General features: G+C 38.4%; 1 protein-coding gene and 1 pseudogene across 3 annotated transcripts in view; one reads left to right on the top strand and one right to left on the bottom strand.

Annotated features, from left to right (window-relative positions):
- TNRC6B (trinucleotide repeat containing adaptor 6B) overlaps positions 1-21,143 on the bottom strand; it is a 247,967-nt gene that overhangs the window by 136,210 nt on the left and 90,614 nt on the right. For both annotated transcript variants that reach the window (XM_082665487.1, XM_082665488.1), the window contains exon 4: positions 17,685-17,752. In XM_082665487.1, coding sequence (XP_082521613.1) covers positions 17,685-17,752 — 68 coding nt within the window. The remainder of the gene's footprint in view (positions 1-17,684; positions 17,753-21,143) is intronic.
- On the top strand, positions 10,683-11,235 carry LOC309829364 (U3 small nucleolar ribonucleoprotein IMP3-like; annotated as a pseudogene). Its single transcript has one exon. The product of its transcript is annotated as a U3 small nucleolar ribonucleoprotein IMP3-like (transcript).

Here is a 21,143-nt window from a genome sequence, read left to right as displayed (position 1 = left end):
AGAAGTGTAATAAATGCACTATTTCCCCTGTATTTCCAGGCATTTTGGACTTTGTGGTATAGTTATATTTATTGTACTGTTTTCATATTAACAATTAGACAGCGTTTTTAAATTATATTACAGGGCTTCCCTGGTGGTCCAGTGGCTAAGGCTCTGGGCTCCCTATGCAGGGGGTCCGGGTTCGATCACTGGTCAGGGAACTAGATCCCACATGCATGCCACAACTAAAGATCCTGCGTGCTGCAATGAAGATCCCGTGTGCCACAGCTAAGACCCGGCGCAGCCAAATAAATAAATATTAAAAAAAAAAAACTGCCCTAAAAATAAATTATATTACAAAGTGAAGATACAAAGTAACAAAAAATAAGTTTACTTTTAAAACAAATAAACCTGAACTTATATGTTCAAATGAGTGTTATCTTTCAAAGTTGGCACCTTCGCTGACTATATAACCACTACTAAAATATTTCTATGAGGAAACATGATTGAAAAATAATGAACTGAACATATTTAACTCAAAAATCTACAAAATGAGTAATGAACTCAAAAAATAAATTAACAATGATAAAATCATAAAGAGTAGACTGAATCTTTATTGATTCAAAAAACTTTTGCTTGTTTTAAAATGAACCTATCTACAAAACAGAAACAGACTCACAGACATAGAGAACAGACTTGTGGCTGCCAAGGGAGAGGGGTGTAGGAAAGGGATGGACTGGGAGTTCAGGTTTAGCAGATGCAAACTATTACATATAGAATGGATAAACAACAGGGAACCATACTCAATATCTGAGATAAACCATAATAGAAAAGAATATTTAAAAATTTATATATATAGGGCTTCTCTGGTGGCGCAGTGGTTATGAATCCGCCTGCCAATGCAGGGGACATGGGTTCAAGCCCTGGTCCAGGAAGATCCCACATGCCGTGAAGCAACTAAGCCCGTGCGCCACAACTACTGAGCTTGCACTCTAGAGCCCATGAGACACAACTACTGAGCCCATGTACCACAACTACTGAAGCCCGTGCACCTAGAGCCTGTGCTCCGCAACAAGAGAAGCCACTGCAATGAGAAGCCTGCGCACTGCAACAAAGAGCAGCCCCCGCTCGCTGCAACTAGAGAAAGACTGTGTGCAACAACGAAGACGCAATGCAGCCAAAAATGAATAAATAAAAATAAATTTAAAAATTTATATATATGTATAACACTTTGCAGTACAGCAGAAATTAACGCTGTAAATCAACTATACTTAAAATTTTTAAAAAATTTTGTTTCAAAAAATAAATAACTGGGTATATACCTGGAGAAAACCATAATTCGAAAAGATACATGCACCCCAATGTTCACTCCAGCACTATTTACAATAGCCAATCAACCTAAATGTCTATTGACAGATGAATGGATAAAGAAGATGTGCTATACATATATATATAATAGAATACTACTCAGCCATAAAAAAGAGTGAAATAATGCCGTTTGTGGCAACATGGAGAGACCTAGAGATTATCATACTAAATGAAGTAAGCCAGATAAAGACAAATATCATATGATATCGCTTATATATGGAATCTAAAAAAATGATACAAATGAGCTTATTTACAAAACAGAAAGAGACTCACAGACATAGAAAACAAACTTATAGTTACCAAGGGGTAAAGGGGGGTTGGGGGGGGGGATAAATTAGGAGGTTGGGATTAATTTATACACACTATTATATATAAAATAGATAACCAACAAAGACCTACTGTATAGCACAGGGAACTATACTCAGTATTTAGTAATAACCTATAAGGGAAAAGAATCTGAAAAGGCATATATATATACATATATATATATATACACACACACACACATATCTGTAACTGAATCACTGTGCTGTACACCTGAAACTAACAAAATACTGTAAATCAACTATACTTCAATGAAAATAATAACAATAAAATTTTTAAATTGTTTTAAAAATTAATAAAAAATAAAATAAATAAATAAAAGTGGATAATCCTTTGGAAAGTGATCAATTAAAAACAAGAGAGGGGCTTCCCTGGTGGCGCAGTGGTTGAGAGTCCACCTGCCAATGCAGGGGACACGGGTTCGTGCCCCGGTCCGGGAAGATCCCACATGCCACGGAGTGGCTGGGCCCGTGAGCCATGGTCGCTAAGCCTGCGTGTCCGGAGCCTGTGCTCCGCAACGGGAGAGGCCACGGTAGTGAAAGGCCTGCGTACCGCAAAAAAAAAAAAAAAAAAAAAAAAAAAAACCATTGCAGAAATGTGTTAGATAATTATTCAAAGAACTAGCCACTGAAACTACGTCAGGCCTAAGTAGTTTTCTTCTATCAAACAGATAATTTCATGTTATCTCTACTGTTCCCGAACACATGGAGACAGAAGAGAAAGCTTCCTAATTTCTTCTATGAGGCTAACATATTCCTGATATCCATCTGGACTCAGATGCGGTATGAAAAATAAAACTACAGACCAATCTTCATTTGTGAAGACGAACACAAAAATCCTAAGTAAAATATTAGCAAGTAGAATTTACCAGTTTTAAGAGAATAATTCATTATGACCATGTAGGGTTTATACCAACAACTCAAGGATTGTTAAATTACAAAATCTATTAACATAACTCTTCATTTGTTCAACAAGTATGTATTAACTGCTTTCTCTGTGTCTGTGCTAGGTGCTGCGGATACAGTAGTACCAAACAGGGTAGGTTCTCGTACACATGGAGCCAATATCCTCATGGGAGAAGGAAATTCACTGAGAAGGAAGTAAAGAGTTGATGGGATATGGAAAAACTGAGAGAGGCTCACTTTAGATCAGGTGGTTAGGGAAGGCTTTTCTCAGGAGGGGCATTTAAGCTGAGCTGAAAAGCAATTGCTTGAGTGTTGAAAGAACAAGAGGGATGATCAGGAGGCTAGGCCAGGTGACCAAGGGAGAGAGGTGGGAGACGAAGCCGAGGAGGTGGGAGGGGCTAGATCATAGTGGGTCTTGCAGGCCACAGAAAGGATGTTATTGTTAAGAACGGTGGAAAGTCACAAAAGAATTTTAAAGCAGGAGAGTGAACAGTGCCATTTTATCCATTACGCAGTCTCCACTTAATATCTCGGATCTACAAGCTTTTTAAGGGTCTAGGCAAATGTTTGGGACCTGAAAAAATATATTTACAAGTCTAAAATACAAAAAGAAAATTATAACCATAAAAATTAATAAATGCTTCAGTGTCCTTGGAATATAACACCCAACAATTTCATTCACTAAGTTGAGTATTTATAAGGTTTCTTTACATTTGAAAATAATTCTCACTTTGTAAAAAATACTAAATATGTTAAGTATTAAGAAATCTTAGGTGATTACAAATTAAGTCAGTTATTTGTAGCCAAAGAATTTCAGAAGCAAAATTATTAAAATTCTTTTAACATACAATAGCAAAAATAAATAAAACCACGTATTTAATATGGGATGAGGGGCTTCCCTGGTGGTCCAGTAGTTAAGAATCCGCCTTCCAATGCAGGGGACACAGGTTCGATCCCTGGCTGGGGAACTAAGATGGCGGGGCAACTAAGCCCATGTGCCGCAACTAAGACCCAACACAGCCAACTAAACAAACAAATATTTTTTAAAAAAAAATATGGGATGAGGGTACCTTTTAATATGTTTCCTATAAAGTGGGACAAAGTCTCCAAAACCTCCCAAAGTAAACATTCCAAGGACCCATGGAGGTCTTACTACCACTTTAGGAGAGACAGAATCAGAGTTATGTGTTCAAAAGCTCATCCTGGCTTCTGTATGGAGAATACACTACAGAGGACCAAGTGGAGAAGCAGAGACAAGTTGGAAGGCAACTGTGGACTTCTAGGTGAGGGAGTCAGATGGAGGTGGTAGTGGGGCTTCTATCATAAGTTAGATAACTGGTTGTTGTTAAGAATGCAATCTGTGGCACTTCCCTGGTGGTCCAGTGGCTAAGACTCCATGTTTCCAATGCAGGGGGCCTGGGTTCGATCCCTGGTCAGGGAACTAGATCCCACATGCTGCAACTAAAGATCCTGCATGGGGGCTTCCCTGGTGGCACAGTGGTTAAGAATCCACCTGCCAATGCAGGGGACACAGGTTCGAGCCCTGGTCCAGGAAGATCCCACGTGCCGTGGGGCAACTAAAGAGCCCGCGCTCTAGAGCCCATGAACCGCAACTACTGAAGTCTGTGCTCCTAGAGCCCGTGCTCTGCAACAAGAGAAGCCACCGCAATGAGAAGCCTGCGCACCACAACGAAGAGTAGCCCCTGCTCACTGCAACTAGAGATGGCCCGCGCGCAGCACCAAAGACCCAACACAGCCAAAAATAAAATAAATAAATTTATTTTTTTAAAAAATGCTGCATGCCACAACTAAAAGATCCCGCGTCCTGCAATTAAGACCCGGTACAGACAAATAAGTAAATATTAAAAAAAAAAAAAAAAGAATGCAATCTGTGACCATGAAGTATATAGTAAGGCCAATCCACCCTTTCAAAAATAAGACTCCAAACTCTGAACTCACTGTTCATTCAGTCAAGAACCATCTTTTAAGCATCTACTATGTATTAGATGCTGTGCTAGAACCAAGCCCAGGAGGGTACAAAGAGGACTTTAACACCTTGAAGGACAGAGACATGTAAATCCATAATTAAAATATAGCATGGTAACTGCCATAATTGAAGTATAAATTGAGATATATAGATAGTTACGCTATAAGAATACAAAGAACTAACTCCTGAGAGTCAGAAAAGGTTTCACAGGGGAGGTAAGATTTTAAACCGAGTCTTAAAGAATCAGTAGGAGTTTGTCGTGTAGAAAACACAGGAAAGGCAAAAGCTTTTCTAAGTCTTATCAACTTCAGTACTACCAAACGACAGCGATGAAGAAGGCTGATGAGAAATAAATGTAAGAACTAAGTTTTTTCAGAATTTTTATCCCCAACAAAGTCAGAAGGTATATAGATAGAAATAGTAGTCAAAACTACAGTGGAATCTCTAACACAACTAGAATCCAAAATCTTTGGAGAAGGTTAGCATTTACACTCCTGTTACACATTTATAAATTAGAATGCTAGCAGACCTTTTAAGGAACATTAAAAGAAAATTCTCAGATTCTTTAGAATCAAACCTCAAAAATCAAATTTGCATCTGGAGGATGCCTTCCTTGACACTCCTGTTTGAGTTCAGTGTCCTCCTCTGTGCTTCCTGGCACCCTGTATACGCCTCTACGGAAGCACCTTCAAACCCTACTGTTATTGTTACCCATTTACTTGGTGCTTCCCCCTCTAAACTATGAGCTTCTTAAGGGCAGGGTATATGGTTATTATTTCTATCTCTAGTACACAGGAGGAATTCAATTAATGTTTGCTGAATGAATGACCAAATGAATAAGCAAAAGAATGAATAGATGAATACTATTAACCTGGGTATTTATAAGAGGCAAAAGAAACAACACTTAACATCCTATAATTAGGAGATAAGACACTGGACAGTCAACAAGAAAGTAGAAGATAAATTGTTAACTATATGGTTCCAACCCTCAGAGAGACAGGAGTTAGAAAATTGAGACACTATAGCTCATTTGAGCTGAGTTTCAAAGGAAGGACAGAATCAGAATGGTCAAAATAGATGTTTCAGCAATGTGTGCCATCCTGTTGCTACAATGGTGTAGTTGGTGGGTGTGCCCGGGCCAAACAGTGGGGCTCCATGGCCCAAAAAGAGTGCTGAATTTTTACTGCACATGCTCAATAATCCATAGAGTAATGCTGAACTTAAGGGTTTAGGGGTAGATTCTCTGGTCATTGAGCACATCCAGGTGAATGAAGTCCCCAGGATGTGGTGCAGGACTTAACAGAGCTCATGGTCAGATAAACCCATACATGAGCTCTCCCTACCACACTGAGATATCCTTACTGAAAAAGAACACATTGTTCCTAAACCAGAAGAAGAGGTTGCACAGAAAAAAAAGATATTCCAGAAGAAACAAAAACTTACGGACCAGAATAAATGCCGCAAGAAAATAAATGCAAATAAAAGTAAAACAAAAAACAAAACCAAAAGAACACAAAAATCCCCAGATGCTTCAATATGAAGCTAATGAAGCTTTAGCTGCAGGACCCCTCACTTTCATGGGGCTCTCCCAAAGCCCTAGGAGGGGTCCTGAAACTATGCCCAGATGATCTCTTTTTTTTTTATTGTAGTAAAATATGTAAAATTTACCATCTTAACCATTTTTAAGTGTACAGTTCAGCAGTGTTAAATATATTCACATTGTTGCGAAACAGATCTCCAGAACTTTTTCATCTTGCAAGTCTGAAATTGTACACCCATTAAACAACTCCCCTTCTCCCCCTCCCCCCAGCTCCTGGTAACCACCATTTTACTTTCTATTTACATAAATCTGACTACTTTAGATACCTCATAAAAGTAGGATCACACAGTATTTGTCTTTTTGTGACTGGCTTATTTCACTTATAATATTTTCAAGGTTCCATCCATGTTGTAGCATTTAATAGGATTTCCATCATTTTATGAGTGAATAATATTCCATTTCCTGTATATACCACATTTTGTTTATCCATTCATCCACCAATGGGACACCTGAGTTGATTCTACCCCTTGGCTATTATGAATAATGCTGCTATGAATATGAGTGTGCAAATATTTCTTCAAGATCTTGCTTTCAATTCTTTTGGATACATAACCAGAAAGGGGATTCCTGGATCATTTGGTAGTTCTATTTTTGAGTTTTTGAGGAAACTCTCAACTGTTTTCCACAGAAGTTACGCCATTTTATAATCCCACCAATAGTGCACAAAGGTTCCAATTTCTCCATATCCTTGCCAATATTTATTTTGTTTCTTGCTTTTTTTATTTTTGATAGTAGTTATCCTGATGGGTGTGAAATGACATCTCATTGTGGTTTTGATTTGCATTTCCTTGATGATTAGTGATGCTGAGCATCTTTTCATATGTGTAAAGGCCATTTATTTTATCATCTTTGGAGAAATGTCTATTCAAGGCCTTTGGACATTTTTTAATCAGGTTATTTGATTTTTGCTGTTGTTGAGTTGCTCTTTATATATTCTGGACATTAATCTCTTATTAGATAATATGATTTGCAAATATTTCCTCACAATCTGTAGAATGCCTTTTTACTCTATGACTGTGTTCTTTGATGCATAAAAATTTTTAACTCTGATGTAGTTCCATTTGTCTGTTTTTGCTTTTATGCCTATGCTTTTGGTGTCATATCCAAAAAACACTGCCAAGTCCAGTATCATGAAGCTTTTTTCCTATGTTTTCTTTTAGGAGTTTTATAGTTGTAGGTCTTAGGCTTAGGTCTTTGATCCATGTTGAGTTAATATTTGTATATAGTATAAGATAAGGGTCCAACTTCATTCTTTTGCAAATGGGTATTGAAAATTCCCAGTGCCATGTGTTGAAAAGACTCTCTGTTCCCCATTGAATGGTCTTAGCACCTTTGTCAAAGATAATCTTACCTTATATGAGGGTTTATTTCTGGGCTTTCTATTCTTTCCATTTGTCTGTTTGCCTGTCTTAATGCCAGTACCACATTGTTTTTGATTACTGTAGCTTTGTAATATATTTTGAAATTCATCCTTTTTTAGACTCTTTTCTCATATAGGTTATCACAGAATATTGAGTAGAGTTCCCTGTGCTATACAGTAGGTCCTTGTTGGCTATCTGATTTTCTTTTTCCTAAAGAGCATTCCCACAAAACCTAGGTTTGCTCCTGGTCAGAAGGAAGGGTCTCTTTCCCTGAACAAAGGCATGAGAGGGGGAAGGAAACGAGACACGCATGGAAGACCTTACTGAGAGACACTGGGCAGGAGCAGGAAGATCCTTCAAACAGTAGAGAAAATATGCATAAGTAGGCTAAAGGCATCTTATGGAGGCCCTTGGAAGCAAAGAAAGAGTTCAGTCTTGCATAGAAAATCTTTCTTTTTTTTTTTTTTTGCGAAATAATAATCAACTGGCTTACAGGTAGGGACACTTAAAGAGGAGAATCTGTTAAAGCTGGATCTGTTGTAATATATTTAAGAAAGTACTGAATACAAAGTCAAACATGACAGGTTACCAATTCACTTTTCTTCTGCTAATAATAAATAAAATATTCTTAAGTTAGGATTTTTAGTCACCCCACTTCAGACTTTCAAAGTGAGTGTGCAGAACAGGGATTCTTAACAGTCTGTGGGAACTTACTGACATCTTAATTTATTCAGTATATATTTATTGACGTTTTCTGGTGCCAATGGCAGTGACCACGCTGGCAAAAGTCTCTGTTCTTGTAGAGCTGAAGACAGAGCAAAAAGCCTTAGCCTGACCTTTCATTGCCTGCCATCATGCTGTACCTCCTCTTTACTACAATCTCCCTCCCCCTCCACCCCGTACTTCTGCCAAAACCTCAGTACACAGACTCCCAGTGGGTAAGGAAAGGCGCAGTGCTTAGGGCAGGACTTGTGTCCATACCCTCCAGTGAACATAAAATTTGGGGGAAATAAACACTACCTTCTCCTCATGACACCACTGGAAATTCTTGCAACTGAACATGCATTTCATTATCTATATTTACATAATGCTATGTATTTCAAAACATTTTACAACTATACGATAACAGTAATGTCTCCAAAAAAGCAACCTTAAAACGACAATTTCAAGGAACTGGGCAAATTAATTTTACTACATTTTGCCTTTCAAGTAATATTCTTCCATGAAAGCATACTATTTGTTCATAAGTAAAATATAAGCTAAATAAATAAGACTTTTATTAAATTAACTGTAGTTTTCTGAGAGCCACATGAGCTACCCTATTCACTGTTGTTTAAAGTCACCACTTTAACCTGTAAGTGTAGCAGCAATCCACAGTCTGTAGTCATTTTCAATTACAAAACACAGGAAAAACCTCATAAAATAGAGTTTAGAACTTAAAGACATTTTCAAAGAATTAAATTTTTTAAGTGACTTCTATGTATATTAGAAAATTTATTAGCAACTGAAAGTTTCCCAAAGACTTAGTATAAAATGTTTATGGTTATACTAAAATTCCCAGCAGCAAAAATTCCATGAGCATAACTATCTATTGAACCTCTTTGTGGCATTTTCAAAATACTAATAAACTTGAAAATAACTCTCACTTCTTTTCTCCCAAAAACAATCTGAAAAGATTATATAGAAATCCAGGGACTTCTCTGGTGGTGCAGTGGTTAAGACTCGCATTCCCAATGCAGGGGGCCCGGGTTCCATCCCTGGTCAGGGAACTAGATCCCATATGTCGCAACTAAAGATCCCACACGCGGCAACTAAAAAAGATCCTGCATGCCACAACGAAGATCCCACGTGTTGCAACTAAGACCTGGCGCAGCCAAATAAATAAATATTAAAAAAAGAAATCCAACTATTTTCCTGGTGTCCAGCTTACTGCTGTGTAGTAATGATTGAGTTTATAAAGCATTCAATTTGGTACTTCTTAATAAGTTTATTTCAACATGTACATATTTTAATGGCCCAAAGGAAAAAAAAAGTTGGTGAAAAACTGATGGTAGAAAACAGAAAATAAAATGTTAAAAACAAACAAACCAAAAAACCCTTTCCTATGGCCAAATACCAAGGTTTGTGTTTTGAAGATAATTATCTATAAAATGAGTGATTTGGAAATACTTTCATTTTCTCTCTATTTAGGAAATGCTACAGAGCTTCCAAAAGCCTTTAAATAAGCACCAGAAGAATGGTTTCCAAAGAGTTTAGTGTTGGGCTTCCCTGGTGGGGCAGTGGTTAAGAGTCCGCCTGCCGATGCAGAGGACACGGGTTCGTGCCCCGGTCCGGGAAGATCCCACATGCCGCAGAGCGGCTAGGCCCGTGAGCCATGGCCCCTGAGCCTGCGTGTCTGGAGCCTGTGCTCCGCAATGGGAGAGGCCACAACAGTGAGAGGCCCGCGTACCGCAAAAAAAAAAAAAAAAAAGAGTTTAGTGTTAAATTTGGTAGTCAAATATAAAACAAGGGCTATCAACTGTAGAGACTTAGAAAGAATAAACTTTTAAAAGTTGTACCACAGTATAAGATGAATGTGAGGAAGAGAGAACTGTAGGTTAAGGAGTTAGAGTAGGAGCAGAAACAAAGGTAAGGACTAACTATCAGAACTTACAAAAGGTCTGTATAATTAATATTTCAGAAAAATTAAAAGGGCATTTTATAACTAGACATTTAAGTTGGGAAGAATGTAATTAGTAAGAAGAGAATTTAATCAAGACACTGGAGTTAAGACATTTAAAAAATAGCACCTCAAGCACAAAATCATATTACACCACACTGGGGTATAAAGGGTGGTGTTGACTCCTTAAATTACATTCTTCTCTCTGAATCAATATAAAACTGTCTTCAACACTTCGATTTCCTTACAGGTCTCCGATGCAAGAATAGACTCTCCCTCAGAAAGGGAAGTTAAAAAAAGCACCCCAAGAGAGTAGAAATATAGAAAATGATACAATTAATTATATCAACAATCCCTAAAAGGGGGATACTGTCTATAAAATACATTATTAAATGAGACTTTTTTGGTTTTTAAAATTTTAATATGCTTTATTTAACACAACATATATAACAGATTATCATTTCAACATAAAACAATATAGAGCATCTGAGCCGCCACCATGGTGTGGAAGCTTAAATTCCGTGAGAAGCTGCTGAAGCAGATGGTGTTCCTGAACCGGGAGGTCACTGATCTCAACCCGCAGGAGCTGCGCGTGTCGCGGCGTCATCGTTTGCAGCTGCAGCGGTACGAGGACGACACACGCTACAACCAGCTGAGCCTTGCTGCGCGTGCGAGCTGCGCCTGCACGACCTGCTGAAGCGCTGCTGGAGAAGTATGCTCTCGGCCTAGTGCCCACATGTGGATCACCAGAGCTCTGCGATTTCCTCAAGGCCTCGTCCTTCTGCCGCCACAGCCTGCTCACTGTAGTGCTTGAGCCGCGCCTGGCGCAGCACCTCCAGGCCGCCGTGGCATTCATGGAGCAGGGCCACGTGCACAAGGGCCCCAACGTGGTCACCGACCCCACCTTCCTTGTCACGTGCAGCATGTAGGACTTCATCATCTGGGCTGACTCGTCCAAGATCAAGCGGCGTGTGCTGGAGTACAATGAGGTGCGTGAAGGCTTCGATCTGGAAGCGTATCAGGTCTTGCCTCGCCAGGGCCGCATTTTATAGATGGGGAAGCTAAGAACGGATGCCTTAGAGTCTATGAAGGCGTTCTCCCCAAGAGTATGGCAGTCAATCCTCGGTTCTTAAGAACTTGGCTCCTCAGCTACAGGCCACGCACAGAGCCAGAGGGTATGCTCCTTTTCCACGAAATTTTCTTAGCCTTTGGACAGTTGATAATTAAATGACTGCCTTACGGGAAGCGGTTTTGTGCTGCGCTGGGGAATCGTTAGATTTTTTTTTTTTTTTTTTTTGATGTGGACCATTTTTAGTCTTTATTGAATTTGTTACAATATTGCTTCTGTTTTATGTTTTGGTTTTTTGGGCAGAAGGCATGTGGAATCTTAGTTCCGCGACCAGGGATGGAACCCTCACTCCCTGCACTGGAAGGGGGAGTCTTACCACTGGACCCCCAGGGAAGTCCCAACTGTCGGATTCTTGTACCTGAAACATTGTAGTGTGAAAGCAAGGACTTTGGGGGGAGGGCTCCCCCGCCCTCAGCTTTCCTTTCATTTTCTTCCCCGCCCCCCAGCTTTCCTTTCATTTTCTTGTAGCCGGACAGTTTGGTTTAATTTATTTAACTCAAATTCTTGCTACTGTTCATGAATAAGCAGTTTACAGATGATGAAGAGTTTGGTCTCAAGTTTTCATAAAATGGATGAGATTTTAGTGTTCAGAGTCCTTTCTCTTATTTAAAGGAATGCTCTCCTAAAGCCAACAAATGGCCTAACTGCTTTTTAAGTGCAATAAATAAATAAACAAACAATATAAAAGTTATTAATTTTACATTCTTTTTTGGTACTAAGTCTTTGAAATCCAGGCTATATTTTACATTTAAGGTACATTTCAATTTGGTTGCTATTTTATTTTATTATGGTAAAAAACATTAAATTTTATATCTTAACTATTTTTAAGCGTACAGTTCAGTGGTATTAAGTATAGTCACTTTGTTTAGAAACGGATGACTAGAATTTTCTCATCTTTAACTCTATACCTATTAAATACTAATTCTCTCTCCTCTCTCCCCATAGCCCTTGGCAACCACCTTTCTACTTTCTATTTCTATGATTCTGACTACATTAGATACCTCATATGGGTGGGATCATACAGTATTTGTCCTTTGTGACTGGCTTATTTTGCTTAGCATAATGCCCTTGAGGATCATGCATGTTGTAGCATGTGACAAGACTTCCTTCTTTTTCAAGGCTTCATAATATTCCACTGTATGTATATACCACATTTTCTTTATCTGTTCACCTGTTAATGGACATTTGGGTTGCTTACACTTCTTGGCTATTATGAATAATGCTGCAATAAATATGTGTGTGCAAATATGTCTTTGAGAGCCTGCCTTGAGAGAGTCATTTTTAATGATCACCTTTCATAAAATGAACCAAAAGAACTAAGAAAATTCAATCGATAAAAATTTACTAGAAAAATTGAATTATTTTAGTAGGTTAAAGACAAATATCTTTTGAGAATATGAGTGAATTTCAGCATGGAGATTTAAAGCTTAGATTTGTTTATAAGCTATATTAAAATTTTTTTAAAAGAGGAAATGAAAAAGAGGCCAAACTCATCTTGTTAATATACCAAAACTGATATCTAACTTCAAGATAATTTACAAGATAGGTGACCATATGTGCGTGGGTTTATCTCAAAAAAAAAATTACAATAAATGATATGCCCACAAATAACTAGACCACCACTTGTATCATAAATAAAACCAAATCAAAATCCTGCCTGGGTAGAAACATTTTATCTGGAATGAGCTTTCAATAAGCATGATCAAACACAATCTATGAGCAAGTATCTGCTCGTGTTGTGTTTTAAAAAGCTGTAATAGTTTTATATTTACCCCTGTGTCAAACACATCATGTGATTAATACTGTGTGAGTTTAGTGTAGTAATCATATGGCAATAACCTTGGTTTGTCTGATTTGCTTCAATAGCTCATAAAGTGAATATCCTCAGAAAAATGATTATATTAGATACACTAATAGTAAATAAGCCTCATAAAAAGCAATAATATTGAGACAATATATATAGACAAATGTTTAAAGCTATACATTCTACTAAATCTTATTCACATGTACACCAGAAATCAGCACAACTGATCTAAATATTAACAACTTAGCACAAATATTTTTCAATATCAAAATGCAATTATGTTTTCAAGAAGCTTTCTACATGCATAGCTACCTTAATCTACCTATTAATAGAACTTATTCCATTGGAATAAACATCACAGAAATAAAATAATTTTTTCAAGACTTCCAGAACCTATGGTAAAAATGTTAAATGAAGAAACAAGGAAAGTGGCACAGATCAGCTAACAGAAATAATTTTAGACCTAATCCTTACTAGAATTTGCTCTGTGACCGTGAGCGAGTTATATAATCCCTGTGCTCCACCTGCCTCCCTAAGTGAAAAAGGCTCTTCGTACAAGCTAATACCAATGAATGAGAGCCATTTTGGAAACCAATTCAGAAGAAAATTAAGCTAGATCTCTGCCTCATACCATACACAAAAATGAGTACCAGTTCAATTAAAGGTATAAAAGCGAAAAATACAGCAGAAAAACTCAGGACATTTCATCATGTTAGGGTAGGAAAGACTTCTTTAGGAAAGCACAAAACATAGAAGCCATAAAGGCTGATTTTACTACATAAAAATGTAAATGGTTTATTAGTATGACAGATACCCCAATGTTAAAAGATAAGGCTGGGAGAAAATATTCAGAACATCTCAAAAGACAAAGGTTAATATCTACACTTTGTAAAGGGCTCCTACAAAACTATCAAAACAAACAATCCAAAAGAAAAATGGGAATTGTAGGTAAATAGGGTGGTACACGAAATAAAAATCAACGGCCAATAAACGAACAAAAGACATTCCATCTTATTAGTAAGCATAAAAGTGTAAATAAAACAATAAAATATTAGAGGGGCAAAAATTCAAAGGTAAATAATTTTATTGTCATCAAAGGTGTGGAGGAATGGGCACTCTCATTCACTGCTGATGGAAATGAACATTGGTATAGCTCTTTTGAAAGGTAATTTGATAGCAGCTACCTCCTTGTAAAAAAATAAACATGACCATGAGCCAAACAGCTCCATGTCTAGACATCTATTCTACAGAAATACACCTGTGTATAAAGATATAAGAATAAGGATGTTCAATAAAGTATTATTTGTAATAATCAAAGAAGCGAAGGCCACCAAAATATTTATTAGAGAAGAATGGCTACAGTACATCAGTTCAACAGAATGTTTTGCAGATGTTTAAAAGAATGAAATAGACTGCAAAAGATGTCAGATGAAACAAGCAAGTCTCAGAAGAATTATATTAGGAAAAAATCTATTTAGTTGTTTTTTCTAAATATACAGAAAATGTTTAAGAAGATGAGAAAGGGAAGGAGGGTAAAAGAAGAGTCTCATTTTTATTTCTAAATCCACACTTACTGTTTGAATATTTTATGACAACCATGTGTTACTTTTATAATTAAAAAAAAAAAGAATGGATGGGAATTTCATAAGTTATTCAGCAATGTGTCACTCACAGGATCTAGAATGTCGTATTCAGTTCCTAGATCCTACTATCCAGGATTCAATCATCCTTTGCTAACTGCAGTTCTGAGATACAAAAAATAAAAATTTTGTTCACTCTTTTTATTTCTGTTGCCTCAAACAAAAGAACACAGCACCTTTGCTCCCCCCACTCCCACAGAAGAGGAGGGCAGGTCTATTGGAGGAAGCCCCAGAGAGAAGATTCACTTCTGCTTTATCATTTCAATATATGATAGCAGACCAAGCCCAGAAAAAAACAAACAACCCCTTCCCACAAAAAAACAAAACAAAATAAAACAAGATTCATCTGTGAAAAGTCAGAGATTTGTGAAAACAAAACAATCAAGGGAAATGGTATATTCCCCATTCCCCATGACGTTTCAAGTCTGCTGGGGCTGTTTTAAGTTCTCTAAAAGAAGTACAGTTTGTATAACATAAAACTTGTGGGAGAATCTACCAGCAATGTTTCCTGAATACCTAAAGAAGCTGATTCAGGATAGGGGTTACTGGAGCAGGTTTTTAAAGATAAAGACTGGTTTGTTTGGGAAATGGATACCCTTCAGAGAATAGAACCTTCATCTGTGTTTTAAAAATAGGCTTTATGCCATTTTCACTGTTTCCCCCAACTCACTCTTATCCGTGAGACTTTGATCTTGACAGCTGCAATTTTGCTAGCCACAATACTTTTCAGGAACATAGATCCCAAGGTTGGCAAAGAATTTGCATTCAAGAGATATTATAAAACACTTTAAAGTCAGAAAGATCCAGTTCAAATCCTAACTTCCGTTTCAAGCTGCATTACCATGGGCAAGTTACCGACCCCAATATCTGAAGTGGAGACACTGTAAGGGTTGGAAATAACACACACAGCACCTTAAGCAAAGTTCTCAATGCACAGAAAACCCTCGTCAAATTGGAGCTATGATTTTTATATTATAATACCTTTGACCTAAGTCTGGGAGGCAGGAGTGGATAAGGGGGCAGGGCAACTGAAGTGTCCCTAGTTCCCTCTACTGGGACTAGTTGTTTGGCTTTCTATCTTGCTAAAGATGAATTGATTCCATCCGCCCATGCAGAATATAAGTGCATTTGACAGAATACAGCAAAGTTAGGATTTATATTGTAAGCTATTTTTAAAACTGCCTGGTTAGCAAATTAAACCAGCTGTGAAAATATCCTGGTTTCCATTCACAACAAATACAAGACAAACATTCTATTTTAGTGAACCTGGCCTCAGGGCAGCATAGCATATTCTGCATAATTCATTCCTAAGGGTTTCAGAGACATAATTTTCATAAGACAGACCAAAACTAAATTATTTTCTAGGGAAAAAAGAAGATGAGAGAAAAGAGTTTCTCTCTACAGATTTTCGGTAAATTCCATGAATCACTGTCCCATTCAACTTAGAAGACTACTGTCTGAATAAAAAATAGCAGTTATGTCAGTACTTTAAGCCAGTCTTAACTGTTTTTCCTTTAAAAGGGCATATGAAACACCACTGTGCTCTGCAACATAATTTTTCAAGTTCTGTGACAGAGGGAGGAAAAAATCTACTCACTGCCACACAAAAGCTACCTAGAGGACTCTCAATTTCAGATTCAAAACTTATCACTCCTTGAGAAGTTAGAGGAGAGGCTTCCCTGGTGGCGCAGTGGTTAAGAATCCGCTTGCCAATGCAGGGGACACAGGTTCGATCCCTGGCCTGGGAAGATCCCACATGCCGCAGAGCAACTAAGCCCATGCGCCACAACTACTGAGCCTGCGCTCTAGAGTCCATGAGCCACAACTACTGAGCCCACGTGCCACAACTACTGAAGCCCGCGCACCTAGACCCTGTGCTCCACAACGAGAGAAGCCCACGCACCGCAATGAAGAGTAGCCCCCAGGCTTCCCTGGTGGCGCAGTGGCTAAAAACCCACCTGCCAACGCAGGGGACAAGGGTTCAAGCCCTGGTCTGGGAAGATCCCACATGCCACGGAGCAACTAAGCCTGTGCACCACAACTACTGAGCCTGCGCTCTAGAGCCCAGGAGCCACAACTACTGAGCCCACGTGCCACAACCACTGAAGCCTGCGCGCCTAGAGCCCGTGCTCCACAACAAGAGAAGCCACGACAATGAGAAGCCTGCGCACTGCAATGAAGAGTAGCCTCCGCTCACCGCAACTAGAGAAAGCCTGTGCACAGCAGCGAAGACACAACACAGCCATAAATAAATAAATTAAAAAAAAAAACCTGTAGCCCCTGCTCGCCGCAACCAGAGAAAAGCCCACGCAGCAATGAAGACCCAACACAGCCAAAAATAAAATAAATAAAATAAAAATAAATTTATAAAAAATAAAAAAAAGAAGTTAGAGGAGACATCCTCAATTATTTAGAATGTTGGCTAAGTTATATTATTTATAATTCCTGTTCCTTTGGGGAAACAATTTGCTATTTAAACAAAGATCAGAAGTATAAGTAACTAATGGAATAGAACTTCAGGAAGTATTATTCAAATAAATTCACACCTGGAATGCAGGAAAACAGTCTATTAATTAAGTTCGCTTCATAAAGACATTGCTAAGAAAAGGATATACCATTTTACGCTGTCTTTGGAAATCAACCAGACTGAGTTAGTTCAGTTTGGAACATCCTAAGCCTTAAAGCCTTTGCTAAAGCGTGACATAAATTTTGATTAGTCAAGTGTGAAAAACTACAAAGCCAACTTTCTTGTCCCTCCAGTTAGTCTGTCTATAAATAGAAGCAATGCATTAACAGCCACCAAAGCAATTCGTGAGTTCCACAATGTGCCCAACATATACATCCCTTGCAAACATGCTCTCAGCATGTTTAACCAAAGTGTTTCTGAAGATCTGTAATAAGACCCTTTTAAAATAAACTGTAACTCACTGTTTGCTTTCTTCACCAGGAGGTGGAGTCTTGCCATGCCCTTCCATTACAAAATCCTCCTGTTCCACCTGCAAAGGCAAGTACCACAAGTCAGCAGTAGTCAGTAACTAAGATGCAATCACTCCAAAGTGCCAGGGCCTGTGCTTACAGAACGGCATGGCATTTCACTATACTGCCTAGGACAGAAACCTCAGCCAGTGGTTTTCACTCTCCAGGTTTGCTTATGGAATCTCTGCTTGGGTGACCAGATTTGCAGAATAAAAAAGGAAGCATGCTGATTTGCAATTCATAATTGTGACAAAAGATTAGCATCCAGAATATAATAAAGAATTGCTATGAATCAGTAAGAAGAAGACAACCTACCAGAAAAATTTACAAAATTATTGAGTAGGAATTTCACTGAAGGGGACGCATAAATGGCCCTAAGCTTATGAAAAGATGTTCAATCTCCTGTCAATCAGCAAAATGCAAATTAAAAACACAAAGAGATACCATTTCACAACCACCAGGCTGGCTAAAATTTAAAAGTTGGGCAATACCAAGTGTTGACAAGGGTGCAGAGCAACAGCAACTCTCATCCATTCCCAGTGGGAGGGAAAATTGGTACCACTACTTTTAAAAAGTTTGCCCTTATCTAGTACACTTGACTATGTACTTACTGTACAAACCAGTGGTTGCACTTCTAGGTACATACCCTAGAGAAACTTCTGCACATATACAAAAATATTTTTTGGAGCATTATTTTTAACAGGAAAAAACCCCCAAACATTCATCAACAATAAAGTAGATAAATAGGCTACAGTGTTTTAAGACAATAGAATATTATACTGCATGAAAATGAATGAACTACAGAAACACACCTCAACCTGGATGAGTTACAAAAACACAACACTAGGTGAAAGCAGCAAGTCACAAAAGAATACATATGCAGTTTAAATCCATTAATATAAAATTCCAATATATACATTTTTAAGCCATATATATGTATATGTAGACATATATGTATATTTATGGTTTATAAAACTATAAAGAAAAGGGAATAACTATTACAAAATTTAGGCTAATTAGTACCTTAGGGAGTCGGGCAAGAGGGATTCGATCAGGAAGGGACACATGGTGGTTTCTGGGGTATGGTTAAATTCTATTTCTTGGCCTATGTAGTAGGTATATGGGCATTTATTTTATAATTATTCTTTTAACTGTATGTATTTCTTTTCTCTTTTATATGTATGTTTTATTTCTCAATACAAATTTTCAAAGAAAAAAGAAAGCATTTTACTATTCCAGATGGTTTACTGATCAATAAAGGAAGATATAGCTAGAGAGATAGAGCTACCTCCACAAACTGGGACTATCAGTCCTATAAAAACTTCCCCAAAAGGCATAATTTTAAAATGTCAAACAGAAGTATTCAAGGAGATAGATATCAACAGATGTATTCAAGGATTATTCCCTACTTAGAAAAATACCGTCCATTTCTTATAGAACCTAGTAATCTGGAAGACAGACAACAGTAACATAGATACACACCATAATGAAACCCAAATAAAACAAAAGCCTTTCCAGCTCTGCAACCCTCTGCAGTCTTCATTTCTCAGAAATACTGGAGAAGATGGAATAGTATCAAGAGGCTACGTTTCAAAAAGAACAGAAAAATCGAGAGGTTTACTTTATTTCCATTAAAAGGAGAAACTGGAGGAAGTGTAAGCAAGAATAATAAAAGACACATACTGCATACTGTGAAATTCAAACCAGGTTTCGACTTTTATTCTTCTCTACGGACTTCCTGATTCTGCAGCCTACCAGATTTTGCCAAGGAGAGGGAGGATTCTTCCATCCTAAATTTACACAGTGATCTAAACCTCTAGAAGAAAAAACATGGTTATAATGTTGCAAAGGGAACTTTATGAGGAGCTGGAGATGATCTTGATCTGGGTTGTGGTTACAAGAAAGTACACATAGGCGGAAAAAAATCACTGAACTGTACATTTTAAGCACTTAACGCTACAAATAAATGTTATGCCTTAATTAGAAAAAAAAAGATGACACATTGTTTAAAGTTATTAAAGTTCCTTGGAATCATTTTCTCAAAGACAAGAATGGCTATTCTCCCACTTACATATATTATGAAAATTTCTTGATTTTTGACCTTTAAAAATCCTCCCCAGTTAAAGAGCTCTACTTTGTGGACTTAGCCTCTGCTTACTAGTTGTTTTTTTTTTTTTAAAGGCTTATCTAGGGGCTTCCCTGGTGGTGCAGTGGTTAAGAATCTGCCTGCCAATGCAGGGGACACGGGTTCGAGCCCTGGTCCGGGAAGATTCCACATGCCATGGAGCAACTAAGCCCGTGTGCCACAACTACTGAGCCTGTGCTCTAGAGCCCACGAGCCACAGCTACTGAGCCCATGTGCCACAACTACTGAAGCCCATGCACCTAGAGCCCGTGCTCCACAACAAGAGAAGCCACCGCAATGAGAAGCCTGTGCACCGCAACGAAGAGTAGCCCCCACTCGCCGCAACTAGAGAAAGCTCACGCGCAGCAACGAAGACCCATTGCAGCTGAAAATAAATAAATTTATTTTTAAAAAGTCTTATCTATAACCATTTCTAATTAGCACAATAATGAGAAATAATAATCAAAAAGCCTACAGCTTGGGACTTTCCTGGTGGCTCAGTGGTTAAGAATACGCCTGCCAATGCAGGGGACATGGGTTCGAGCCCTGGTCTGGGAAGATCCCACAGGCCGTGGAGCAACTAAGCCCGCGTGCCACAACTACTGAGCCCATGCACTGTAACTACTAAAGTCCGTGCGCCTAGAGCCCATGCTCTGCAACAAGAGAAGCCAGCGCAATGAAAAGCCCGTGCCCCGCAACGAAGAGTAGCCCCCACTCGCTGCAACTAGAGAAAGCCCGTGTGCAGCAACGCAGACCCAATGCAGCCAAAAATTAAAAACAAACAAACAAAAAACCCCCACAGCTTCAACAACCTCCCCTATACTGGCTTTCGAATCTTTAACTGCAGTCCTCATATTTTGCATATTTGGGTCTCCACTTGGATGGCCCAATAGGTCCAAAATGAAACATCGTCTTTGGCCTTAAATTTCCACTCCTTTTTATATCCCCTATCTCTGTAAATGGTACCATCTTCACCAAGATCCTTAAACAGGAAACCTACAGTCAAGGTTATAGGTTCTCCACCTTCCTTCCTTAACCCCACATCCTATTAATCACCAAGTACAGTGGCTTCTACCTCTCAAACAGCTCTCATACCCATTACCCCTTCTTCATCCTCTTTAACTGCCATAGTTAAAGCCAGCTTCTCTAAGTCTCACCACTACAAAAACCTTCTCACTAGTCTTTGTGCTTCTGGGTCCCATCTCATTTCAATCCATCCTCCAAACCAGTTCCATCAAATGGACTTTGTAAAATGCAAACATGATCACATCACTCTCCTTGAAATT

This window comes from Grampus griseus, assembly GCF_964374135.1.
Source record: "Grampus griseus genome assembly, chromosome: 11".
In the NCBI taxonomy this organism is placed as follows: domain Eukaryota; kingdom Metazoa; phylum Chordata; class Mammalia; order Artiodactyla; family Delphinidae; genus Grampus; species Grampus griseus.
This window is presented reverse-complemented; position numbering and strand designations above follow the sequence as displayed.